Source organism: Annulohypoxylon truncatum (genome assembly GCF_022578515.1).
Source record: "Annulohypoxylon truncatum strain CBS 140777 unplaced genomic scaffold F4807scaffold_6, whole genome shotgun sequence".
NCBI classification, from domain to species: domain Eukaryota; kingdom Fungi; phylum Ascomycota; class Sordariomycetes; order Xylariales; family Hypoxylaceae; genus Annulohypoxylon; species Annulohypoxylon truncatum.
Window position 1 is genome coordinate 154,356 of NW_025953792.1, and position 25,352 is coordinate 179,707.

At 52.4% G+C, this 25,352-nt stretch overlaps 11 protein-coding genes across 11 annotated transcripts; 3 read left to right on the forward strand and 8 right to left on the reverse strand.

Moving 5' to 3' along the window:
- Positions 1-6: 6 nt before the first annotated feature.
- On the reverse strand, positions 7-3,588 carry F4807DRAFT_457356 (uncharacterized protein; the record flags this gene model as incomplete). Its single annotated transcript, XM_048001026.1, has 2 exons — positions 7-2,278; positions 2,342-3,588. The coding sequence occupies 2 exons, from the start codon at positions 3,586-3,588 to the stop codon at positions 7-9; spliced, it is 3,519 nt and encodes a 1,172-aa protein (XP_047857080.1).
- A 114-nt stretch (positions 3,589-3,702) lies between these two features.
- Positions 3,703-4,486, reverse strand: F4807DRAFT_457357 (uncharacterized protein; the record flags this gene model as incomplete). Its single annotated transcript, XM_048001027.1, has 2 exons — positions 3,703-3,734; positions 3,793-4,486. 2 exons carry the CDS (start codon positions 4,484-4,486, stop codon positions 3,703-3,705), a joined length of 726 nt encoding a protein of 241 aa, XP_047857081.1.
- Positions 4,487-5,188: 702 nt separating this feature from the next.
- Positions 5,189-6,749, reverse strand: F4807DRAFT_413519 (DUF1687-domain-containing protein). The gene is made up of 4 exons (XM_047996885.1): positions 6,352-6,749; positions 5,950-6,285; positions 5,536-5,882; positions 5,189-5,473 (listed from the first exon to the last, which is right to left on the reverse strand). Exons 1-3 carry the CDS (start codon positions 6,361-6,363, stop codon positions 5,790-5,792), a joined length of 441 nt encoding a protein of 146 aa, XP_047857082.1. The 5' UTR covers positions 6,364-6,749; the 3' UTR covers positions 5,189-5,473; positions 5,536-5,789.
- Positions 6,750-6,915: 166 nt separating this feature from the next.
- F4807DRAFT_413521 (uncharacterized protein) lies at positions 6,916-8,884 on the forward strand. Its single transcript, XM_047996886.1, has one exon. The coding sequence runs from the start codon at positions 7,173-7,175 to the stop codon at positions 8,583-8,585; it is 1,413 nt and encodes a 470-aa protein (XP_047857083.1). The 5' UTR covers positions 6,916-7,172; the 3' UTR covers positions 8,586-8,884.
- A 421-nt stretch (positions 8,885-9,305) lies between these two features.
- F4807DRAFT_457360 (uncharacterized protein) lies at positions 9,306-10,850 on the reverse strand (the record flags this gene model as incomplete). The annotated part of the gene is made up of 1 exon (XM_048001028.1): positions 9,306-10,850. One exon carries the CDS (start codon positions 10,848-10,850, stop codon positions 9,306-9,308), a length of 1,545 nt encoding a protein of 514 aa, XP_047857084.1.
- Positions 10,851-11,695: 845 nt separating this feature from the next.
- On the reverse strand, positions 11,696-13,239 carry F4807DRAFT_413526 (Phospholipase/carboxylesterase). The gene is made up of 5 exons (XM_047996887.1): positions 13,173-13,239; positions 12,640-13,119; positions 12,546-12,581; positions 12,093-12,490; positions 11,696-12,025 (listed from the first exon to the last, which is right to left on the reverse strand). Exons 2-5 carry the CDS (start codon positions 12,829-12,831, stop codon positions 11,926-11,928), a joined length of 726 nt encoding a protein of 241 aa, XP_047857085.1. The 5' UTR covers positions 12,832-13,119; positions 13,173-13,239; the 3' UTR covers positions 11,696-11,925.
- A 481-nt stretch (positions 13,240-13,720) lies between these two features.
- On the forward strand, positions 13,721-14,772 carry F4807DRAFT_457362 (Extradiol aromatic ring-opening dioxygenase; the record flags this gene model as incomplete). The annotated part of the gene is made up of 5 exons (XM_048001029.1): positions 13,721-13,765; positions 13,823-13,995; positions 14,051-14,211; positions 14,266-14,582; positions 14,638-14,772. 5 exons carry the CDS (start codon positions 13,721-13,723, stop codon positions 14,770-14,772), a joined length of 831 nt encoding a protein of 276 aa, XP_047857086.1.
- Positions 14,773-14,956: 184 nt separating this feature from the next.
- F4807DRAFT_341189 (uncharacterized protein) lies at positions 14,957-16,033 on the reverse strand. Its single transcript, XM_047995374.1, has one exon. The coding sequence runs from the start codon at positions 15,866-15,868 to the stop codon at positions 15,269-15,271; it is 600 nt and encodes a 199-aa protein (XP_047857087.1). The 5' UTR covers positions 15,869-16,033; the 3' UTR covers positions 14,957-15,268.
- Positions 16,034-16,198: 165 nt separating this feature from the next.
- On the reverse strand, positions 16,199-18,448 carry F4807DRAFT_450236 (uncharacterized protein; the record flags this gene model as incomplete). The annotated part of the gene is made up of 6 exons (XM_048000101.1): positions 16,199-17,003; positions 17,068-17,181; positions 17,252-17,721; positions 17,783-17,948; positions 18,005-18,256; positions 18,312-18,448. 6 exons carry the CDS (start codon positions 18,446-18,448, stop codon positions 16,199-16,201), a joined length of 1,944 nt encoding a protein of 647 aa, XP_047857088.1.
- Positions 18,449-20,169: 1,721 nt separating this feature from the next.
- Positions 20,170-23,887, forward strand: F4807DRAFT_450237 (uncharacterized protein; the record flags this gene model as incomplete). Its single annotated transcript, XM_048000102.1, has 6 exons — positions 20,170-20,392; positions 20,807-21,235; positions 21,284-21,397; positions 21,458-21,780; positions 21,940-22,757; positions 22,813-23,887. 6 exons carry the CDS (start codon positions 20,170-20,172, stop codon positions 23,885-23,887), a joined length of 2,982 nt encoding a protein of 993 aa, XP_047857089.1.
- Positions 23,888-23,943: 56 nt separating this feature from the next.
- Positions 23,944-25,061, reverse strand: F4807DRAFT_341183 (uncharacterized protein). The gene is made up of 3 exons (XM_047995373.1): positions 24,239-25,061; positions 24,082-24,185; positions 23,944-24,021 (listed from the first exon to the last, which is right to left on the reverse strand). Exons 1-3 carry the CDS (start codon positions 25,001-25,003, stop codon positions 24,000-24,002), a joined length of 891 nt encoding a protein of 296 aa, XP_047857090.1. The 5' UTR covers positions 25,004-25,061; the 3' UTR covers positions 23,944-23,999.
- Between the last annotated feature and the right edge of the window lie 291 nt (positions 25,062-25,352).

Here is a 25,352-nt window from a genome sequence, read left to right on the forward strand (position 1 = left end):
AGACGCCTAACCCTTCTTTCCACCTCTCTTGCTCTGGTCTTTGTGACCAGTGCCCTTGTTCTGATCCTTGTGACCGCCGCCCTTTCGAGCTGAGAATTGTCCCGTTGAGCGGACATCGGACGATGCTTGGGTCGGGGTACGGGGAGAGCCCGACTGTCCACCACGCGAGGACGCCATGCGAGCGGCTCGGTTCGCAAATGATAGGGGATCATTTGCCCATGCTGCCGACGCCGGTCGGTGCTCGTGTCTTGGGGTTGCAGCGGGACTGAGGGATGGCCAGTCATTTTCTGTTAGGATAGTTGGGACTGCTGCCGCCTGTCCTCCTGTCTGACCTCCAACCTGACCTCCCGTCTGCTCACTGGACTGCTTATCTTTCTCCTTCTTTCCATCATCCTGCTCTTTGGCCTGTCCGCCAGTCTGTCCTTCAACTGGCTTAGCAGCCTGCATAGTGGGCGACAACGCCTTGGCCGCGTTCGGAGTCGAAGTGCCAGATGCACTAGCAGATGTAGCCGTCGCACCAGAGCCAGTCTTCATGTGCTGTCCCTTAAAAGGGCGTCCCTTCCGACCAGGTTTGTTCGAGGATCCCGCACTAGGCTGTCGCAAGTGGCTCGGAAGCGCCTTGCCTTTGCCTCTGCCGAATTGCTTGCCTTGTCCTGGACCTTGGACACTGCTGAATCCACCCTGAGAAGTAGGTGGGATGCCTGTGAGCTTGAATTTGGCCTTCTCAAGCTCGTTCTGGCTACTCTTCTTGGCGTGCTTTGTCTTGTTCCAGTTCTTGCCTGAAGAGGCCGCAGCTGTGGTGAAGTTTCGCTTGTCGTTCTGAACCTCTGCTTTGCCATCTGGCTGAGAGGCGTCCTTGGCGGCAATGCCGGTGCTACTGGTCACTGACGACATGAACGACGGAGCCGCCGGGTTCAGGCTTTGGGCCCGACGAGGGGCGGGTGTTGGGCTGAGATTCTGCTGGCGGGATCTTGTTTCATTGCCAGTACCCCCGTCCTTCTGCTCTTCCATCAGGGCCTCCTCTTGCTGGCGTCGTTTCCAACGGCGGACTTCAGAGATCGGGTGAGGTTCATCGCCACGGAGGCTGTAGTCGATGATGTTGTTTGGCACACCACGTAAAGCACGCTGCAATTGACGTAAGAAACTTCGTCGCTGGTCCTCGGTACCGAGAACCTGGAATCCTCGTTGGAACAACAGGTGATCCGCTCGGGGACGTCCGCGGAGAACGAGTAGGACGTCGTAGTTGTTAAGACGTCTGAGATTCAATCTTACAAGTACGTCATTGACCTGAGCAAGCCACTCTTCAGTCACGGCCGGGTGCAAGTGACTTGGTGTCGGGGGTGAATTGACCGACAAAGGCGGACTAGGGGTCATGGTTGTAGGTCGCGACGATGATCGCCGAGATCCGCGCGAGCGGGACGATGTGACCGATGCCCAGGGCTGAAGTGCCGCTTGTGATGACGGACCTTCGTCATCTTGGTCACCGTTCACTGTTGCTTTACCCTTGCCTTTGTCCAGCTTGGTCTTAGGGGTAGACACCTTGGTTTCCTCGACAGTGACCTGAAGAGGAGGGGTTGCCGGTGGTCGTGGGGGCTCGTCGGCCCAGCTCTGTGGAAGACGGGCATTGGGTCTTCCTCGACGCACGATCATGGTGCCGTAGTCATATGGCTCGTCACCATTGTCATCAGCCTCGACGCTCCTAGCGACTACAGGCTCAGGTTCACGAGCAGGATCCTCTTCTTTCGGGGACAGGTGCTCGCGGGGTGTGAAGTAAGGTTCACTCGATTGACGAGAGGCATCAGTCAATGCTTCTCCGGCCTTAGCCTTGCCCTTGTCGACCTTTGCACCCTGCTTGTCTGATTCGTCTTGTTTACCGTCCCTTGAGGGGTTCTCTACTGGGATTCTAAATGGGGCCATTTGTCCTTCGCGCGCTCGATGACTGGATGGACCATAGTATGGCGGAATTGCCCATGTTACTCCCTCAAACGAACTCGGAGCAAAGCTATGAGCTCGGTAAGGGACACTCGGGTCGACTCTTACGCCCAATGTAGCCAGTCCCGCAATGGTAGAAGAAGCTTGCGGGTAATTGGGATGCGTGGGTCCGTAGTTGGAACGCTGCGTGTCATGCTTTTGTGGTTCGGCCTTCCTCGGACGAGGGGGAACAGGCTTAAAGTATTGGGATCCGACACGGTATCCAACGTGTAGGGGTCTCGATGAGATACCAGGGATGAAATGGTGACCGCGAACCGAGTTGTGAGCACTTTGCTCGTCCTCGAAGCTATAAAGGATAGATGGTTAGCTAACAAGACATAGAATGAACACGGAAGAGGTGACAACTTACATGATAACAACACCATGAGCTCCTTTCGCGGTCCAATAGCGCTTGGTAGGACCTATTTTCTTCTCAAAGTACTCGACTACCTTTCTGGCAGTTTCCTCTTCCACATAGCCATCGAATCCGTCCACGTATATGGCGTTGTCGCGATCAACGCATCTTGCACAAGAACATGGCTTGTACTTCTGTCGCTTGGGAAAAGCGCTGTTGAACTGTCGCTCGTTGCGACAAATGCCGTTCAACAATGTGCCGTACTTGGTACCCTTACTACCATTCCCATTGTTCGCCTTAAAACGGCTAGGATCCTGTGCATGAGGTGGGCCATTCTGCACCTGGTGACTGGCAAATACTGGTTGAAGGCTACCAGTCAGACTGCTTGTGAACGATGGTCGCCGAGACATAGATGCGTTCGAAGACCGACCGTTTGAAGGTCGACGGTCCTTACTGGTGCTTTTGTTAGTGCAACCGAGAGCCAGAGGCTTGTCGACAGTCGGGTCATACTCTTTGGTCGGCGATGACGAACGCTCTGATCCGTTCTGCTTACGAAATACCTTCGTCGGACCATGAAGCGGGTCCTCGCCAGCAGGGAGCCAGGTCACCGATGACTTTGAGCAGCTCCTTGACTTGCTCGAGCGATGTCTGGTGTGGTCCTGGTCTGGAGCCGGCGCAGGTGGCGGGCCCATGGGTGGCTGAGGTGCACCCTGTTCGGGGTACTGGTTCCAGTACGCCGGCACCGTGTGCTGTCGGTACGGACCGTATGCAGGCTGATCCCACTGACTGTCGGCTTGTTGCCAGTAGGGGCGATCCTTGTGAGGAGGTATACTGTAACGGGTAGTACCTACATTCGGCTGCATGTAAAAAGGCACTGTCTGTGTGGGATACGCCGGGACCTCATTCTGGTTGCCATAAGGAGGCACTGAGACTGATAGTGCGGGCACATTGTTCTGTCTCGTGTATTGTTCTTGTGCCGTCTGTTCGGCAGAATCTGTCGACGCTGAAGCTTCCGACACTTGAACAATCATTGAAGATGATTCGGAGTCATAAGAAACGTTACCACTACTCTGCTGCATGCTGACTACGGGATCACCAAGCTCAGTAAGCTTGGTATCAACAGCATGCATTTGGCCATCATAGATATTTCCAGGACGGCCGCTGTTGGGCATACCAAATGCCGGAGCACTGTGGAATTGTTCTTGTTGTTCAGGAACCGTCAGTTCCGTTCGCACGATCTTGGGGCTGCCATTGGCCGGCATCACTGTCTCATCAGAAGACCCGGATCGTGGCTGTGATGTGCCATCCGCAATGACAACGCCATTTACGATTCTACCCTGCCGTCCGACGCTACTACCTGTAGAAGGAGGTGCTTCCTAAGCATCTCCCGCAGGATGTAGGGTCACAACTATTTACGAGTTAGCAAATGCGATGAATTAGAAGCAATTGGAAGTGAGAGTACTTACTGTGAAGCTGGTACTCTTCTGCAACTCCGTGGCCACGACGAAGATTCATCCAGTGAGTCATCAGAACCGAGCGGATTGCGTTGTGATAGTTGGGTGGGAGATTATGGACTGCACCCAGTTCGCCGTTGGTGAATACCGACATGATGTCGTTCATTGTCTCGGGTTGAAAAGCATAAAGCTTCTGCTGATTCGCGCCGTTAAAGAGAGCGTGTTGGACGGTCAGCTCAATCCAAGGAACCAATGCCTCGCCGCTCTTATAGGCGAGATACTGATTCTCGAAGTACATGTGATGGATCACACTCCAGAGATTCTGTGCTCCAAGATAATAGATGTCGAAGGCATCAAAGTAGATGTACAGATCAATGAAAGAGGCGAGGGGCTGTATGTAACGGCACCGGTCATAGAACTTGTTTCGCAGCTCATCTGCGTAGCTCTGGATATGCTGCGCATCCCAATATTCCATGGGTCGGATAGCCAGAGGGTTTTCAACCGTGCGAAAAGGTCGCTCACCGTTGTTCGTTGAGAAAAATGAATGAGCAGTGCGAGGGTCAATGTTCAGAAAGAACTCTGGGCCAGGTTCGCCTTCATGGGCATGTTGAAAGCCGAACCTGCTTGGAACGGGAGCGGGACCAGCAGCCTGAATGGCTTGGTCGAGCGTAAAGTCCGCGGAGGAGTATGTGGGTGCCATGGGCATAGTGAATAGTAAGGACGGTGGAGATAGTATGAGTGAAAAATGCAGATGGAATGGCTACTAAGGATGGGTATCACGAGGCGTAAAGAGCTAACGTGAGTATGAGGACGAAAATGTAGACTGGTGTCTACTATTGACGCGTGAATAGGTTGACTTGCGCGCGTCTAAGATGGTGCAGATATGTTAGACGTGACGGAAGAAAAAAAAAAAGGAAAGGAAGAAATGCACCGTCCTACTAGGAATATATTGCTGGTAGTAGGATGTGAGATGTAAACAAGAGGTACTTACTTATTGTCAGTGTTGAAAGGGCGAAGTTGAATATCTCTGCGACGGTTCGTAGTGTTTTGTGACTTGTGTTGGCACGAGCTAGTCGTAGAGATGTGGTGGAGGAAGTTGGAAGTTAGAAGATTGGGTGTGTTGTGTTAGGTTAGGATTGGGACGGGAAAGGAAAAGATGGTGAGAAGGAAAGGAAATAGAATTGGATTGCTGGCTGAGATTAAATAGAATATAGTGTACGGTTTGAGTCAGAGAGTGGTTAGGTGGGTGCTGCTCCGTAGGAAGGTCAGGGACGAGATAGTTGCAGGTGGTTGCTTAGGATATTGTCAAAAAAGTGCCTGTCAACCTGATGAGTGATCTAGCGGCCCCTCAAAAAGCAGGCACCAGGCATATGTACCTGCAGACAGTCGTCAAAATGTGATTATATTCCTTTAAATTGTGGGAATCCCGCCCACTAGGCGGTGACTTAGTTCTGAATATACCTACGGAGTACTCAGGTATACGACATATATCGTAATCAGCAACTGGCACAGACCTGACGAGACCTCATTGGTTATGATCTTGGTAGGTACCTGCCTAAATTTGAGCAAATACCTTCCATCTTTCACCCGAACTTGCCCACGAGGATGGGTATGCCATTTAATAGTGTATTTGCGTCACCTAACCAGGTATTCTATCCACATATGGGGACGGCTAAGAATTCAAGGTTTGCGCCTATTCAATATTGTATCAGCTACATGTCGAGGTAGTCTGGTATTTGGAGCGGGGATTCTTACATTAAAGGATTAGAATAAATACAGAAATTCTGACGGGCTGGCAAGTACCCAACCGGAATACATTCATGGGCAAACCAGGGTGACAAATAGAAAAGGACATGGATCACAAGTCGATAATCAATATATATCGTAATAAACGTGAGTGGATATGCTTTCTTTCTTACAGAGCAGCAATGAACCAGTAGTCCATGTTTTGCACAACTAATATTGATGGGTGACCAACATCACCCTACCTACGTGTACATGATTGGGAATTACTCCTTATCTGCCTGTGCTTGCTCTAACATCTCGAGTATCTTGGAAGTTTTGCCAGAGGCAAGAGCTCTTCCATGGTGCCAGTCAACAATCTACTCCTACGTTAACCCGTGATAACTACATATGAGAGGGGAACTTGATTGCGAAAAAGGGACTTACTACTGGCGCCGAGAAGCTGGCAGCGTTCTGTCTGTACAAATCTAAAGCATCCTTTTTGGTCTTCGCACCCTTGATGACCTGGGAGATTTGATCAGGGCCCACGTAGTCCAGGATAGTCTGGAGCTGATCGGTTGTAGGCGCGGTCTCTGTGATGTCTAGCTCAAACACTCGATTCAAGCGCTTGGGTTGTGCCTGATCGCTTGTTGCTGTGTCTGTGTCTGTGGCATTGGCTGCTGCTGTTGCGCTGGCGGAGACCTCCCTCAGAAGCTTTGCGACTTGAGTCGAAGCTGGTGACTGCGCCTTGTGGAAGAGGGTGACAATGTCAAGGGGTTTGTGCTATTCGCTTATTAGTATTCAACATGTTTAACAACAGCAATCACTGATTCAGAGCTCCAAACTTACAAAACGGAACATTGTGGCTGTAGTCCGGCTGGTTGTGGTTGTATTCACAGATTCAGTGTATAGGCTGACTGATGGTACAGAAACAGCAAACCGGTAGTGATCGGAGCCGGTGTTCGGGTGATGTTGAATTTGCCGTTTCGGGTCTCGGATGAGGTTGGAAGCAGCGATAAGTTCTATCTCCAATATCAAGTGACGTCGGTGTCGATCTGCTGATCAGCCACATGCAGCCTGGCAGCTCAGGAACAAACCTCTCACTTTTCCCAAGAAGGTATGGCTATGTACCTTAGTACCTGGTCAAAATGAAAGGTACCTAAGTACTGAAGTACTTTTTAACATTTTAGATAGAAGTCGATGCCTTAGGCAGGTACGGTTGACCTTTACTGTGTATTAGGCCTGCTACTAAAATGGGTGCTGAACCTTAATATAGGTACGTACCTAGCTATGCACCTAGCTACTTGGGTACGTCTACGTGCACTGGCCAGACTGGCGCCGTTGCTGGGGTAGGTACGGCGGCAGTTTACATAGCGGACCTAGAAGTCGCGTTGCAGCTACTGGACGCATTATTTTTTTTCTGGTAACGTCCACCTCAGCGTTACTGCTGAAAATTAAAATCTTTCCAATCATTTCATTCCATTTCTCGCAACCACCCGAACACCGAACGCTTCCACCTATTATCCATACCTATCTTGGTACCTAGGTGCATCAATCGAGGCGCTTTCGTTTGCCTATCTACCTGGTGCATCCGTTCAGAACATTGTTTGGCTAATTCTCCGTAATCACATTCATTAATCAACGAGCTGGCGGACCGAAGGACGAGGACAATGAGGCCATTGATCCTGCATAATGTTCCGGACGAGGAGCTCTACACCGGCGATGATGGTGTTCAGCGGCCCTATGCTATGCTGTGGCCCGAGTATGTAACTGATTCTCCGGCTTCTCCATCACCCTCCAATAAGAAAACTCCCCATCAGAATGCCCTCACTCGATCAACTTCGCTTACCACCATGGACAACGATAGAGGCGATCGGCAGCGAACCCTCCCCCGTACGCGCGCACGAGAGGTGACCGAATCGGGCTCGTTCGGCAAGTCGACTAGGAGATCCAGGTCGCGGACGGGCAGCGCGCCTCCGAAACGCGAAGATGCTACTATGCAAAGTGCCGACAAGATCTTTTCTAGCTACTTGAAAAATCGACAGCAAGCTACTCCCGCGACCGCAACCACGACGACCGCCGCCACGTCTTCCTCACAGCGGAAATCTAGTTTCATCGGCCAGCCCACTTCACAGTCGCAAGAGGATGCCGCTTCCACCGCGCAGGTATCGACTTATCGGAAAGAACCTACCGAAGTCATCTTGAGAGGCTATTCGTCATCGTCGCAACAATATGCGGCCATCAATCACTACGAACAACTGGCGGGGAGAATCTGCGAAGACTACTCTAGGGAGCCGCCGATAGAATCGCGACGATATAAGTCGGATCTACGAGACCCGGCACTGACACGACGACAACCATTAACAGCCCTTGAGCGATCCAAGGTTAGCAGAGTTGCTAGTGGAGAGCATTGGGTCAAGATTACGTTTGAATCGGCTGAGGCAGCGGAAGCTGCATTGTACGCCTCCCCACAGAAGATCTTTGGCTATCTGGTCTACGCTGAACCCTATCACGGCTTGCCTCCTAAGGAAGATGCAGCCGTGTTGGACGCCGCGGGCGACAGTGGCATGATCGACCCATTTAGATCGAGAAGTAGACCGAGACGGCCATCACAAGCTCGCGCAGAGAAGGGTACAGGGTTTCCCAAACCTGCCTCTGTCCCGGCACTTGAGCGTACTATCAAACAACATGAATCTCCCACAGGCTCGCAAAGTTCGACCCAGACTTTGGATACGGCCACTGCGTCAACAGCGACTGTGACGGGAGCAGCCCTAGAACTACCCCAGAATGCGGAGCAACATGACGGCGCCTTTTGCCGACGGATCCCCGAGGCTCGGCGAGTGAAGCTCTTGCCAGCCGAGCAAGCCCTTGCTCCTCAGCCCACGTTCCAGCAATGGCTGCTAGCTTGGATCCCGTTAATTGGATGGTTTGGCGGTTCCATGATCGGCAACGAGGTGCCCCGAAACGAGGTCGGAGAGTTCGACTTCAACCGAGCTAGTCTGTATTGGAAGTTGATGTTCTACCTCGACCTATGGTTCAGTCTCTTCGGCCGTGAGCTTGTGAGTGGTGATAAGGACGACTAGGAGACCTTACCCATAGCACCGGCTCCGACTTGAACATTTTGTATATGCCGCTATAAGGGGATGAACAACGAGAAGGGCGAGGCAGTCTCACAATCATGCGTTCTGGAGTTGAGGAATACGGCAAGAAGACAACACTGAAACACATTGCTGATGGTCTTCTTCCGAGATAATAAAGTATAGGGGATGATGCTATACTTGATGTTACGATTACTATAGGCAAATTGGGGCGTGCGGTGGGGAGGGGCTTAGCTAGGCTCTTGCATTACTTGCATGCTATAATCGATATGCAGTCTACTTTACGATGACTTTGGAAGTGTGTCCGGAGAACATCATTGATTCGTGACTTGTGTTATATTTCATCCTGTCATTCTGACACGTGATGCTACGTCCATACCCAAAATCATATGTGGGATTAAAAGGGGGTAAGGGATTAGGTTATGAAGCACTTAATATGTAGAAGATGGAGAAGGAGTATGTAAGTGCCGTTAACAATGTCTTATTCACCTGTTTCGTCGACCGTAACAATTATTGGATTAATCGATACACCCACGCGTGCGTTTCATACCATCAATCATGATCACCAACCCTCCCAGACCGATCCCGTTGCCCATTTATCATCCTTGATGTGGCTTTTTCTCTCGCCCGTATCCCGTCCTTTTTGTAGGTATTGGGCACTCATGTACCTAACTTAAGTATGCTTGCTTCGCAACCGAACCCCAGCTATCTATCATCCACCTCATCTTTACCCTTCGACGGCGGTGGTAACTCGTTCCCATCGTTGCTACTACTACTCGTAGCACTCTCACTCTCATCCTTCCTCCGCAACCCCTCATCCTTCCACGGCGACTCCGCCTCCCCGATCCCATTCTCATCCGCCCCTATCCTCAACCCGCCTAACCCAGTCCTCTGCGCCGACGTGCCCCTAACCGTCGCCGCATCACGCTCATCATCGTCGTCGTCGTCGTCGTCGTCAGTCCTAAGCTCATCCTCGCCACCGACGAGCAACGACTCGGGATCCATCACGACGTCCGTGCCGCGCCGCCTTATGGGCTGCGGACTAAACGGCCTTACGCCCCGCTGTTTCTGGCTCAAGTTCGACTCGGAGAACAAGCTCTGCGAATCCGCTTCCCGGCCCCGGTCTTTCTGGTCTACGGCCCCCGTCAGGCTCTGGTACTGCACGTCGTCCGAGTCAACAAGCAAGCTGTCGGCGCGTCCGTGGCTCTCGCCGCCCCCTCGCGCCGTGAGCGAGTCCGACGACGCGTCGTTGGCTAGGATGCTCTTCGGAGGCAGTATACTAAACAGCTTCGCGCCGCCGCCGTCCCCCGCGCCGCCCGCCCCGACACCAGACCCTATCACCACGCCTCCCGTCGTCGCCGCCACTGCGCCCGGCAGATCATCGTCGCTCGCGAACAAGTCCTGCCCCTTTTCCAGCAGATCGTCCAGGCCGCCGCCGGTCCAGCCCTTCCTCGCGAGCCCCTCGAAGATGTCGACCTCGGCGCGCACGAGCGAGCAGCTCGCGTCGAGGATGCGGGCGCTGGTCTCCTGGGAGTCGCGCAGGAGGGTGCGCGCGTGGTCGGCGTGCAGCGCGGTCAGGCCGTCGAGTTTTGACGTTAGCGCGACGAGGTGCTCGCGGAACTTGGCCACGTCGCGGCGTCGGCTCTGCCTATGCAGCTTCAGCCCCTCCTTCTCGAGCCGGCGGATCTCGCGCGAACGCGCCGCCGCTTCGCGCTTGTACGTCTCGTCCTCGTCCTCGATCGCGCGCCGCCACCGGTCTAGCTCGTGTAGGAGGGGCACTTCGAAGGACCGGTATACGGTTTCGGAGAGGATCTGCTGGTGGTTCGCGACGAGGTGGTGCACGCCGCTGGCGCCGAGGAGTAGGTCTGCTGTGCACGTGTTCTTCGTCGTGAAGCTGTTCGTCAGGCTGGCGCCGCCTGGTGGCCCGAGGGCGTCCGCCCGCGATTCTTTCAGCCGAGCGCAGGACTCGAGTGCGGACCCGAAGGCGGAGGCCGCGTTGGATAACGCGGATAAGGCGATTCGGTACGACTTGGCTGTGGCGAGCAGGTCGGAGTACGCTTGCTGCGACTGCTCGAGGTCGGACTTCGTAAGGACGGCGTGGACGGGCCGCGGCGGAGGGGGCAGTGGCAGGTTATACGATGATAGAGGGTTGGCGGTGGATGCGTAGGAGTATGTTGGAGAAGCGGGTAGAGGGACTTGGGAGGGCGAGGGGGAGGGTGGCCGTGCTGGTATTGATGTTGCCGTCGCCATCGTGGCTTGTTCCCCTCGATTTTCGGTCTTCTTATACTTCTAGGGGCTGGTAGGTATGATGTGATATGATATTACTGGTTGGCGGGGTTTGTTTACTTTGTAATATCTAAAACCAGAATATCCGATACGGTAGCGTAGCAACGGCCGTGTGGATTAGCATGTGGCAGTGGGTAAGACGAGTTCTAAACTATTGGAGCAATAGAAAGGGTTCGGTATTGTTTGTTAGGCTGATGTCGTAGCGATACGTCCAATAGGTAAGAAATGATATTACGACATCGGTGGTCTGATAATCGTTTAGGCTAAGAAGAACAGAATAATACTGCGAAGACCGGACACACCGGCGCAGAGAATGACGATGTAGAGACAGAGTTGAACTCTTGATGGAAAAATGAAATATTGTTTCAAGAAAAAAAAAAAGGATTAGATAAAAGGCCGGAGCCTGGGTTAGGGATGTTAATTATTAGTTGGAACCTAGCAGGAACCTTAAGATGCTTACGCCGGTCTGCAGCTATCTTGTGATCCGACTCCACCATCTCCAACTACAATGATAAGATAAGGCGGCACTCCCCCCTATTTACTACATACTACAGCGCAGCTGCATAGGTGGGAGGCTTGCATTCTAACCCTTTCCATCAAAACATGCAGTCACTGTCTACACAAGTGGATTTCTTTGGCATATTCAACAGCGTACATGTCTAGCTTCCATTCGCTATGATATTTCGACTCCTTTTGAAAATTTGGGCCGGGAAATCATACGAAATGCGATGATAAAGTACCTAGATGCTAGGACTATCAATGGATTTGAACATGTCAGATGAACTCCATAGACTGAGACATGCATAACGAGGCATGACGTATCATTCAAGATTAGTTCCAGTATGTAGAAATCAACGTTCTATCAATTGTAGGTATCTAGGTATCTAAGTATGCATCTGGAAACATAGGAAGCTTTCCTATAATTTCGATCGTGTCCTCAAATAGCAAGCAGGGAGATAATCGTCTAGACGCAAAATTCTAGTAGTATTCTGTCCCCTTCTCTTTCCATCATAAGTCATCGCTTCTCGTCTAGAACGACTCACAACTCTGATTTCTTGTCGCCTTCAGCTGGTAGATGTGCTCCTAAAAAGGCCTCAACTTCATCGAGTTCCTCCACGCAAGCCGAATGAGCCATACCGCTATTACAGAATGTTAGTCTACAGAGCAATGCGAAAACATTTTAATGGCGAGAAGAATCAGACTTACGGATATATCTTCATAGTGACATCGAAACCCCGCGTCTTCAATAGCTCGTAAGATACCTTACCGAAGTTCGTCGGCACGACTTGGTCTTCATCGCCGTGGCACATCAGAATCGGGGTTTTGTGGTTATTGTCATTCTCCTTGACGAAGTCGGAGAACTTGCCATCCAACAACAGATAGGACGATAATGCGACTATGCCAGCAAGCTTGTACTTCGATGTCAGTCCGGTGAAGAGGGATATGGCACCGCCCTGAGAGAAGCCGCCGAGAACGATGCGGTTAGCTGGTATGCCAGAGTCGATCTCGGATTGGATCAGCCCGTTGAAGTAGTCCCTGCTAAGCAGGATGCCCCTCTCATCTTGGTCTTTTCTAAGGTCATCCGTCTTTCCACTCAGCGCAAACTAAGGTAACTTATTAGAACCAAGTAGTAAGGAGCTAGATACTACATATACTTACGATATCATACCAGCCGGGCATCAGCATTCCCTCGGCCTGTGCTTTCGGTGTGAGTGGTTGTGCATAATCCCACCTACATAACGGCGTAACTTACGGCGGTGACGGGTATGCGAGGAGCGTGGGGCAGGATGAACTTGACCTCGTCCAATCTCTGCCGCCGTCTCCAGTTCTCGACAGCGGAGGCCCATCCGTAACCTGTGTCGCCTAACCCGTGCACGAAAATAACGGTAGCCGTGTGCTTGGCCGCGGCCGGGAACAGAAGAGGTGGGGCTCTTCTCATCGCCATGGTGGGATGTGATTTTATGCTAGCAAACGCGACAACGACGAAAAGAAATAACACGAATGAGAGGATGAGTTTAGGCGAGGGGAGAAATGTAAGCACCCGCTAGATACATTCGGGTTAGAGAGGGGAATATGATTGAGGCTCAAAGTAGGACCTAGTTGAGACCGGATGAAGTTTCGGTTTCAGAGTCTGAGGGCTGCCAAACCGACACTAGAATCCTGAGGAATATTGGTATGAGCCTATGAGGGGCGCTAACTTGTGGGGTGTTCCGATATGTACATACCGTATAGGTGCGTGCTTTACGAACTGTATGTCTCTATTATCAAGACCTGATTGGCTATAGGCAAGTGCAACTTCCCGGAATGAGACGGGCTCTTTTTAGGTCGATCCACCTCCCACATCCACCTCCGCCATCCTCCCACATACTCCCACATAACGCAACAACGCTCGAATTCTTAACACTTCCAGGCCCTAGGATGCTGACGGATTCTTTGGTAATTGCTGAAGAATTCGCTATGACGCCGCTATAGTCGCGACTTTCGCGATTTTAGTAACTTATACGAAGATTTCGGCGAACGAATGGCTTGGAGTGAGTTACCCATCCTAGGGCATGCTTACCTAGGTACTTAGGTGGTTACAAATCAGTGTCTGAATCTTTAGTTGTCTCATATTTTCTCTTTAAAGGCTATCTAATTGCCATTTAATAGTTGAAGAGTGACTTATGGATTATACCAGATTAACTACAAGATCAATTTTGATTGTATCATTAATTGTCGCCGTTGTGGCTTTCTTATTTTCAACATCGTTGTTTCGGGTTACATTACCCCTTTTCACCTGGAAGTCCATATCCTCTTTCGTGCAACGCCGCCCATCAACGGAATTCTCACCACCAATGGCGAATAACAAAATCCCAGTTTACTTTTTTAGCCATGGAGGGGTAAGCAATTGATATCTATGTCACAAGCACTCAATCTAACTTCGATATGACAAACAGCCAACCGTCCAGTATGATACGGACCACCCAGCTTACCCAGTCCTTCAGAACATTGGAAAGGAGATAACCGAGAAGGTAAAGCCTAAAGCTGTCGTTGTCTTTTCAGGTCACTGGGAGGCCGGAAGTAATTTAATTGAGGTGAACACCGCCGAACACACAGATTTGATCTACGAGTACGTTCCCATCCTATCGTACCTTTTCATCATTAATGCTTATGAATCCCCATAGTTTCTATGGGTTCCCTCCCGAGTTCTATAAGGCCCAGTACCCAAATAGGGGAAGCCCCGAGCTAGCCTCTCACATCCTCGATCTCCTGACCAAGGCTGGAATCAAGGCGAAGGGGGTAACCAGGGGTCTTGATCACGGTGTATGGTCGGGGTTCAACGTCGGTAAGCTACTCACTGTCCTACCACTACGCAATATGTCTTGCTAAGGCTATCAAGCCTTTCATCCTCAGGATAATCCCCTCAACGTTCCCTTGGTCCAAGTGAGCTTGTACGCCAACCAAGATGTCGACATGCATTATCGGCTAGGGCAAGCAGTCGCCTCCCTGCGTGATGAAAACATCCTCATCATCGGCGCTGGAATGTCGGTACATAACCTCAGGGACTATATGGTGACGCAAGGCGACCCGAGGCCATTGCCCTACGTGGCATCATTTGACGAGGCACTAAAGGAGGCCGTCGAGTCTCCTCCGAGCGAACGTCAGGCTCGCATGAGCGAAATTGCTAAACGGCCAGATGCTAGACAAGCCCATCCGGTGAGTATGAGGTATGCGAGGTCTAGAGAGAGCATAACTAACATTTTATTTTCAGCGCTTTGATCACTTAATGCCTGTCTATGTAGCGGCTGGCGCAGCTGGTGATGATGTAGGCAAGAGGACATGGACACTACACGAAGGTAGTATGGGATGGGCCCAGTATAGGTTCGGGAAAGTCCCTGCATCATAGGAGGATGGGACTGGATACCATGGGCAAGAATGACTCTTGATGCGTATTCTAAGGATATAGAGTATTATGTTGTCAGAAATTACGGATCTAAACTGTTATTCTATATTCGATTTTCGCACCGGACTTGACGAAGGGACCATGATATAGGTATGTCACACAGCTGCTATTAAAAATAGATTAACGAGTTAGGAAATTCTTCCCTTAGCGGCGTAAAAGCTCCAGTCACCCCTTACTTACGTCCCCACATTATGCCGTGCCGTGCTCTATTGCAGAATTTACAACCACCATCTAACATAATCCTGTACCTCATTTCCTTGGACGATCACCATGGACCACCTCATCAAATCATTCATCCGCGTGCGCCGGCAAATAGAAAACGCAGACGAACTTATCCAACGTTTCCCCGACATAGAAGGACAAGCCCAGTCCGATCCATCATCAATCACAGACGAGAACAGGAGACGCATTCTCGACTTCCCGGACCCTGAAACGCAGATCAGATAGCGAACATCGCAGCCACTACCCCGCTATCAAAGCCGGCGTTGCTGCTGCGGGCGGCCGAATCGCCAGAGCAGCTCTCGCAGGCCGAAGTCGACTTGCTGAAAAATCGGTACTGGCTCGATCTCATGCCAGCCGAGTGACGCGCCAGCGCCGTCTCCCAGGAACACTTCGCCGAGACCACGTCGCGGCTAAGAAAGGTGCGCGAGCTGCTGTACGAAGAAAATGAGGCTCGCGCGATTGCGAACGCCGAGGAGCAGGCGTGGAAGCGGGTTGTCGCGCTAGCGATGGGACTCGAGGACTCCTTCTCCTCTTCTGCTGATCGGGCTGCGCTCGCGAAGGCGAGACCGTGGGTCCGCCGGCTCTGGGACGAGATTAAAGATGTGCCGGGTAGGAGGTGGGGGTATGCTGTTTTCGTGGAGCCGGGGTACGAGGAGATGGACGAGTACTTGTGTTGGCGGGACGCTGTTTTGTTACATGCGAGAGAGGCGATGTGTTGTCCTGAGATGCTGGGGGCGAGGTGGAAGATGCAGAGGCTTGGGTGGCCTGTTGCGGAGGAAGAGGAAGATCGGAATTTGGAGGCGAGATTTGATGTCATGAGAGAGGCGTTTAAGGAGGTGGTGCATCGTGTGCCCGAGGAAAGGGGGCTGGGTCATGGGTGCCCAGGTATTTAAGCATGCCTACAGCAATAGGCTGCTGAGATCATCAACGATACAAATCGACATAGCAAAAAAACTAACTTGCCACGACAAAATCTTGGAAGGAGATAAAATGTAATGTAAGGAGGTAGATATATTCGAATGACCCTGGGGAGTCATGAGATCCGATGGAATGATATAGGATACGGCATGACTACGAAGCATAGAAGCCTCTAACTTCGACTAAGAAAAGACCATGCTTGCGCGAGCTCTAGCAGCTCAACTCCTACCTAGCCACTAACCCCAACACAATACCACTCCCCCCCCCAAAGCATAGTCGAGCAATTCTCCCCATTAGCTCCCAGAACCTTATTCCAAGCATACAGCTGCGCCGCAGTAACCCCATTCGCGGCAGCGAAGTCATAACACCCCTGTCCCGGCACCGCTTCCGCGAATTTATCACAATTAGCCGCGATGCCCGTCTGCGTCGGCCCGGGCGCGCCGACGCCGACGCAGTACCACTCGTCGCCCCACAGCATAGTCCCGCAGTTCGCGCCGCCGACGCCTAGAACGCCGTTCCACGCGTACAAATCGGCGGGCGTGATCCCGTTCCGCGCCGCGAAGACCTCGCATCCGTCGCCGGACTGCGCCTCGGCGAATTTGTCGCAGGTAGCTATGATACCTGTCTGCGTCGGGCCGGGCGCCGTCACCGATATCGTGGCAGTGGTGGTGGTTGGTGTCCGCACGCCGACGCAGTAGTACTCGGAGGCCCAGAAGGAAGTCGTGCACGCGGCGCCGTCCGAGCCGAGGACCGGGTTCCACTCGTACAGTTTCGAGGTCGGGATGCTGTGCGCCGCGGCGAAGTCGTAGCAGCCGTCGCCCGCGGAGGCCATCGCGTAGTTGTTGCAGCTGGTGACTAGCCCGTCCTGCGTCGGCGAGGGCGCGTTTCCGCCCGAGATGGGGTTGGCGGTGGTCGTGACGGTGGTCGTTGGCGTCACGACACCTCCGGCCCCGCCGCGCTGCTGGTTTCCGGCGTCGGCTCCTGTTCCGAGAGGCGGCGGCGCGAGGGAATAAGAGCCCGTGAGACCAGGAGCACTTATTTGAGATCAGCAACGAAAATAGGATCTTTAAGCCTGCTGGGAAGAATGAGATAACTAACCTTGTGCAGACATACTGACCCGCCGTGAGACTGTCACAGAGACCCATGATGTGGGTATTCCATTTAAGAAATTGTGATATTGTCACGTTCCCTGCAGCTCCTGCAAGGGTTGCACTATGGGGTAATTAATTAGCCAGAGATTCTCAGCCCGGCACCAACTTTGTGTTCGGGGGTCAAGCATTACCAAGTATCGCCACTAGCAACCTGCGCGAGCTTGCATGCCGCCGGTAGGCAAATGCTCTTTGACACTTGGCAGGTATCGCTGCCGGTCAGGTACTGGAGATCGCCGGTAGTGACGCCGTACTGGGAAGACAGCGCGTCACAAGATGAGGAGGCCTGTCGCTCTTCGAGTGACCAAAAACTGACGCCTCGTCTCTTGGCCTCACCACCGAGCGTCTGTCCTGAGCAGGTAGTTGACGCTGCAGGCGAACTCGTGGTTGTGGTGGTAGTGTTCGCTCCAAAGTTGATAGACGTTACGGGTGGAGCAACCTCGTAAGTCGGCAGCTGCCGTACCGCGATATTCGGGATCAACGTTGAGCAAACATCAGCAATATCCTGGAGCTGACCAACTAGGTAGTCTGAATAGTCAGAGTCCTCCAGATAGCTTGAGGTTACACGGCGGTATAGCATCTGCACGAAGCAGTCGTTGCAGAGCTGAGGATGGGTGGAATGTTAGCGAAACCTCTCTCTCGAGCTCTAGTCTAGCCCAACTTACAACATCGTCGTCGTATAGGTTTGCCATGCGTACGTCATCCGAAGGGATAGACGATGCGTTGCCCGAGCAGCTTGGATCCGAGGGGTTCGTGTCACAGTCTGCACGAATGATATCTGAACCCGTGAAGTTCTGCGAAAGGGGTAGACACCAAGTGTCTGCCTCGGTCCTGAGTCAACTTAATTAGTCGGACCATCTCATTATCAAGAATTTGTTCTTACATACATTGAGGACAAGCATGCAATGCCTATTCCGTCTACAAAGCGCTCCGAAATTGTCCATGCCGGGACCAGCTTCCCGTAGGCTGAATAATACTGATCATCACACGCAGAGGCGACGTTTAGATCCCAATCTTGGGCGGCATCCGAACAATTCGTCCCACAGAGCGCCGTAACATTGTCATCTTCCCACCAGTAATTCTCAAAGGAACTGACCATCTGGAAGAGCGTTTGGTCGCATTCTGGAATAGATTGGTTGCTAGGTAATCCTGTCAGTCCGCCTTTTCGCTCCGTTTCTTGGAACGAAAACTTACAGAGCTAGAATACAGTCCTCAGTCACGTTGAATGCAGTTGCTAGTTTACCACTGTCGAGGGCAGGATAGAGGTTGAAAGATGCAACAGCATTGAGGTATACCGATATGGCCACGAAGTAAGGGAGTATATTAGCCATTGCGATGACGGAAGAAGGGGGCTGGATCGTCCTTAGTTCCTACTGAAAACCTAGAAAGATTAGGGAAGAGACTGGAGATAGTTGGCTAGTCATTGCTACAAATGAGCCACCTAGTAAAGGGGATATCAAGAGCTAGTATCTGCTGGGACTATAAGACGTTGTAACCGCGGCTAGCGTAATAAGATACTCAACCCGGGGTGCTTAGAACGTAATCGGAATCGCGTTGCCAGGGAATATAGTGCGCCAGCACGGTCACCCCCTACCTACACAGCAAGTGATCATCGACTTCCTTGCTCACGCCTCGATAGTCGAAAACATAGGTGAGAAATTCATTGAAGTAATTAGCGTGGTAGCACACGCTGGGATACACCGCATGCTGACATCCTTTAGGTATATATGAAGGTCGTTGCGGCGCTTACGCCCTCCTGTCTTTCTAGTTAGCCTGTATAACGGCTAAAGTAAGTACCACATACTCTTGCTGATGACCTCGACGATGGGAGCCTCATGTGAGCAATAATACACTATCTTAAGGCGGCAGGCTTTGAAACGACGGCGACACCCTTGTCCTGTACGACGTCGTTTCCCAAACAGCGCTCCAATAAACTCGTCGTCAGCTTACTGAGACTCTTGGCGCAAAACCGTAGTGTAGATGCAAAACAGGTTGCACTTTCGCGCTTTCGTGGTCTGTAGTAGCTACTTCTATTCGTCTTAGAAACCGATTGCTTTTACTTGTTGACTCACCGGATTCTCGGGGCGCACTGGGTGCTATCACACTAGACTTCTACAGTTGTGTGCTCACATCTGAAGGCTGAGTAGATACGTATTTCGTACGTCGAGCTCCGTCACGGGTCTTATGTCTGACAACTGGGTTGGTAACTGCTCCCTGGTGCGGCGTATGATAATTAACCAGTATACCTTGGCAAGATGCGAGGGTCCAAGAAAAGCTTCCCTTGATTACCGAGTAGGGTAGTAGGTGGCCGCCGAACCAGTGGGGTGCAAGAGGTTATCTCGTGCTAGGCAACGTAATAGCCCGAGTTCTAGCAGGTCAGCGGCAGTAATATGCCATCTACATACACTCGGGACCTGCGTCCGAGCCGAGAGACTCCGCCTAAGCCGCTTCTTAGCTGGTGAGGGCCGGGCAGTTATCGGTGTGACTACCGAAGTTACACAGCAGGAGTCAATTTCATCTATAAGTTTGATTGAATTGGAGTCTCACCCACCATCCGTAAGCTGGTGTGTAACGTTGTTAATTGTATGTCTTCCGCCTAGACGTGTCTAGACGGTCCCAGCTTCAGACTGGAACATGCCACTACGATGACATCTCAGCAGAATTATTGAATTCCACTTTTCTTGGCGCGCCGCTTACGTGCCCGTGATATCTAATCCAAAGAGCTCGTTAGAGTCTGAGGAACATGGCTTCACACTTCTGGTGACACCGCCGGTGGAGGCTCCGAACAGTGTGGCAGACTGGGCATGCAGTCGCAGATGACTTCTATCAACAATCCGCTCTGCTGACATGGAGTAGTACGTATCGGTGTTGCTGGGAGGTAGCTTGATCCCCCGACGGGCAGTGAGGTCAACACTTGATCAATATAGGAGAAGTGAAGGGATCAAATACAAATCTAGCCAGCAACCTTCTTAGACGATCACAAAGTGAGAGAAGTGTTATACCACGGCGCTCCAACCAGTCATCGAGGCCTAGTATTCTCGCCGTCACTATCATGAAGTCGTTATTTTTGCGCTTGGCGCTGCTCTGGCATTTCTTTAATACGATCCTTACCATTCCGTCGCCCGGAAGAAGGACGCCGCCTCCGGATCTCCTGCCGCCGATATTCCGGCGTGCACTTCCGACTGGCACCTGCAACGCCGACACGCCCTGTGAGAACGCCGCATGCTGCGGTATCAACGGCCTTTGTGGTTATTCGCCTACCGAATGCGGTGCGGGTAAGCCTGAGATTCGTTCTTGAATATCTATTTTCGCGTGTGCTGATGTGTACCTAATCCCAGGTAACTGTACGTCCAACTGCGACGCCAAGGCAGAATGTGGCCAGTACGGAAAGGAGGGCCAAAAGGAGTGCCCACTGGGGGTATGTTGCTCCCAGTTTGGGTAAGTCGGATCTTTCGAGTGAGGCAGCGGGAAAGGCGACTGATCTTTTGTAGTTTTTGTGGATCAACGAGCGACTTCTGTGACGAAGACAAAGGCTGCCAAGCAGATTTCGGTGGTTGTGGTGACGTTAAGAGACCTTCGTGTAGTGGAACGTCTGCCAACAAGAGGACGGTTGGATATTATGAGTCGTGGTGTCAGTGTATCCCGACCACACCTAGCACTCAAAGCGAATCACTGACAACTTTGACTAGCGGCGACTCGAGCATGCCAACCGGTGGACCCTGATGATCTCAACCTGAATGGCTTCACTCATATCAACTTCGCCTTTGCTTTCTTTGATCCCAAAACATTCGCAATCGCGCCAATGGATGACACCAGCGGCTTGCTATATGAGCGTTTCACCGGCCTCAAAGACAAGCACAACGGCCTCGAGACTTGGATCTCCGTAGGTGGGTGGTCCTTCACCGATCCAGGCCCGACTCGATCGGCATTCAGCGACATGAGCAGCAGCGCAGCCAATAGGAAGAAGTTCATCAACGAGCTGATAAATTTCATGGAGCATTATGGTTTTGACGGCGTAGACCTGGACTGGGAGTACCCGCAGGCTGACGATCGTGGCGGCGTGACGGCCGACAAGACGAACTATGTCTCCTTGGTCAAGGAAATGAGAGCTGCATTTGGTAGGTGCCTCTTGGTAGGAATAAAAAAATGCTAATGGAATTCGCAAGGTGATAAGTACGGTATCACGTTGACGTTGCCCACGTCATATTGGTACCTACAACATTTTGATCTCGAAGCCATCCAGCCAAACATCAACTGGTTCAACTTCATGGCGTATGACTGTGGGTTATCTTGAAATGTCGTTGAATTGAGACTTGTACTAACACTGCGGCCAACGGAAGTGCACGGAGTCTGGGACGCCCAGTCCCAATTCGTCGGGCCTTATATCGCACCCCATACGAACGTCTCCGAAATTGACCTGGGTATGGATCTTCTATGGCGCGCCGGTGTCAAACCCGAAAACGTGGTCCTAGGTATGGGATGGTACGGAAGAAGCTTCACGCTGGCGGACCCATCCTGCAGCACCCCCAATGGAGTTTGCAAATTCACCGGCGGTGCCGAACCTGGCGAATGTTCTCAGGCCAGCGGCATCCTCGACCTCCAAGAGATTAAGGACATCATAAAAGACAAGAATCTGAGTCCCCAATGGGACAAGACCGCAGCCGTCAAATGGATAACCTGGGATAGCGATCAATGGGTTTCGTACGACGATGACGACACCTTCGATCAGAAGCGCAAGTTTGCGAACAATCGCTGTCTCGGCGGGACTATGGTAAGTGAAAACGATGTTACCGCCGGGACTAAGGCTAACGCGAGATCATAGGTATGGGCTATGGATCAAGTCGATCAATCCGCCGACAACGGGTTGGCGCCAGCACCGGGAGTGACCACGCAAGACCAAGAAGACGCCGAAGGAATGCGTGACGACCTTGTCGCCGGCGTCACCTGCTACTCCACCGATTGTGGAGCCAAGTGCAAGAAGGGCACTAACGAGGTGACTCAGATGAACGGCCAACCGGGAAAACTGTCTACATCCGGCCGCTGTAACAAGGGCGAGTACCGTTCGCTCTGTTGCGACGACGGTACTACGATGGGTACCTGCAAGTGGCGGGGCTTCCGCGGCATCGGCCTCTCTTGCATGGGAGGTTGTGCCGATGGCGAGACCGAGGTCGTTCAGGACACCAATAATCACGGCAAGAGCGGAGACCAGACCTGTACGGGTGGTATTCAGAGCTACTGCTGCAACGGTTTCAAGCCGGCTCCGTCACCCGAAGAACTAAAGCAGAAGGCCGAGGACGAAGCAAAGGCGGCCGCCGAGGCGGCTGCAGAGCAAGCCGCACTAGACATCGCCGCGAAGGCGTTCTGCAGACTAGCGGTGCCCGCTCTTCTCGCACCTCTAGAGGCTCTTGAGGCTCTCATCCCTATCGTGGGTGAAATCCTCGACATAGCCGAGATTGCTGCAACGCCAGCGTTAATTAAGCTCTGTACCGATGGTATTGAGAAGGAAGGCAAGGCTGTATTCAAGGTATTTGGCAAAGAGCACACCATCGACAATTTCAGTAAACCTACCGCGAAAAAGACGGATAGACCGGCCGAGTCCAGCCATGTAAGTGACCGATATCGTAAACGGAGGTGCCCCAGGTCAGTCGCTAATCACCTCGCAGAGCACTGCGAAGACTAAAGACGATAGCTGTAGCGGAAACGTAAAGCGTGCAGGCCGTGCGTGCCGTGTTAAAGAAATGGTGCGCACGACTGCTGTGTCCAACGTCCGTCCTGCCAACATAGGTTCAATCGACTGCAACGCCGAATACACGCAGCCATGTCTCAACTACCGCTCCATCACGAGCCGCTACCCGCAGCACGCAACACTGACGTGTCAGTACAAGTTCGTCGACAATAAGAAGAGGACGGCACCGCGTAACTTCTACAACGAGCGGAACACGGCGGCATGGAACCAAAAGATGCGCGCATTCCCACCAAAAGGATGTGACTACGACGAGTTTCCCCCAGCCGCCATGGCTGACCTGAATGACGGCTATGACCTCCTAAAGCTAGAAGGCAACCCCTCGAAACCGGTGGCGGACCGGCCGGCCTACGGGCGCTACGTCGACGCGGGCGAAAACCAGAACGCTGGCAAATTATTCAATAAGTGTCTTAAGAACCCGCAGTCGCACACCGATGACGAGAACGAAGTTTGGGTCAGAGACCGTAGCCCGCAAACCAAGTACATCGACGTGCGCGCCGTCTTCACGCGGCAGCAATTTACCATGGAATTCCCCGGGCTCGGCAACCCAGAGGATGACGGGCTAGGGGAGAACGCGTGCCAACCGTACCAAGAAGGGGTCGATCACCGCGGCTACGCGTTGCAGAATAACGACGAATGGTTCGACAGCCACGAAGATGCAAAAGCGATGCAGAAACTGTGGGCGTCGACCCCCAACTACAAGCGCGAGTGGATCGACGCTGTCGGCGTGGTGGTCGTCGGCACCAATGATAGCCGCCCAGCCACGCGCGAGGAGACGGCCCACGAGTTCGGCTTTGATAAGTGCGAGGATGTTAAATGCTCGCGGGAGATCAAGGCGCTGAAGAGGGTGGCCACGTTGGTGAAGGAGGCTGCGCCAACGGTGCCGGAGGTCGCGCTTGTGGAGCCCACGCCGGCCGTCAATGAACTAGCTGGCGGCGGGGAAGAAGAAACGACGCCGAGCCGGAATAGGCTAGGGCTATCTGAATCGGGTCCTCCCAAGCAAACTATGGCAGCCGAAGTTGTATAATTGGTTCCCAGACTCCTATCGATCTAGCACTATGGATGAATAGCTTAAGAAGCATATATTCAACGTATTACTCAATGCATGCTATCAAGAAGCCTTCTGTACGCTTGGTGCCTTAATCGTAGTCCAAGTTCTTTCTGCACATTGCCTTCTGTTAGCTGATAATCTAAATGCCACTAGCATTCGGCAAAACTCACACGTAATCAGGTTGAGCTCGTTTCCACTCCAGCAAAGCTCGTCTACACTCGTCTCGTTTGAAGTCGTGAGGCCAGCCGTGCTCCTTGTAGATGCGAACTAAATTCTAAGACGCAGACCATTAGACTAGCTTCTCAACACGATAGAGAGGTGCCATACCGTGGTGTCATCCGCCCACTTCCCCTTAGGCTGCGGTTCATCATCTTCAGTATCGCTGTCGTCGCCCTTACCCTCCTCTTCATCGAACGGTATCCAGCCGGTCCGGATAGCAGAAAGTATCTCATTTGGAATGCCGAGCCACTCCATGCGCACGTATTTCTGTCGCCACTTTTCCAAAAACTCTCGTATCGGCAGCGTCTCGTCGCAGCACCGGTCACGCCAGCTCCGAGGGTCGCCCTCGGGGTACGTGGGCTTGTACACGTAGTACATAGAATAGTATCTTGTCACGGTGCCGTCCGTCGTATCTAGTAGAAGCACCCATTCCTCGCGGTCCCTGCCCGCGGTTAGCTGCACCACCCACTCAGGCCACTGCCACTCCGCCCGCGAGTTTTGGCGCAGCCAGTGCATGGCGGGCGGGGGCGGTCGAAGCTCTCGTAGGTCGGATCTGCTCGCGAGACGCCAGTCGCACGCGAAGCACTCCGGTGCCATCCAATTGAAGCGCTCTCCGATCTCGCCTCGTATGTAAGGCAGATGACGAAGCAGCTCGACTACCTCGTCCGGCTTGTGGATATCCCATTTAGCGAGGGACTGGTTCGTGATCTCGGGCCAGCCACCAGGCGGTGGATGGTCGATGGCAGATGAGTCTATGTGAGGTAGCGTAGCGAGAAACTCGTAAAAGTCGCTCAATGCAGACACGACTTCTTGTCTGGAGTAGTGAGCCGGTTGCCTGAGGCGCGGATCGGGCGACACATTTGGGTCAGCCATGATTGTATATACAGAGAGTGGGATTGAATGATACAAAATCGCGTTGTGCGGTTCAAAGTGATGGTGGCTGATGTTCAACATCCGTCATCCGGTTACACGAGGTTACCCCAGGAGTACAAAAACCCCTGAGTTCAGCCGACACCGCAGATCGCAGGTTCAGTTCCTCATTCTGTAGGTAGTTTGCCAATAATCAATATTGAGATGATATATGATGAACTTGAGTCAATGTCCCGCGCGATTTCATAATAATTAATGAGCAAACCCTATGATTTCCTGAATGCTATCAGGCACTTTCGTACCGTGCCAGGCACTCATGAAATCTGGCATTAACAATTGAAGCTTCAGGTAG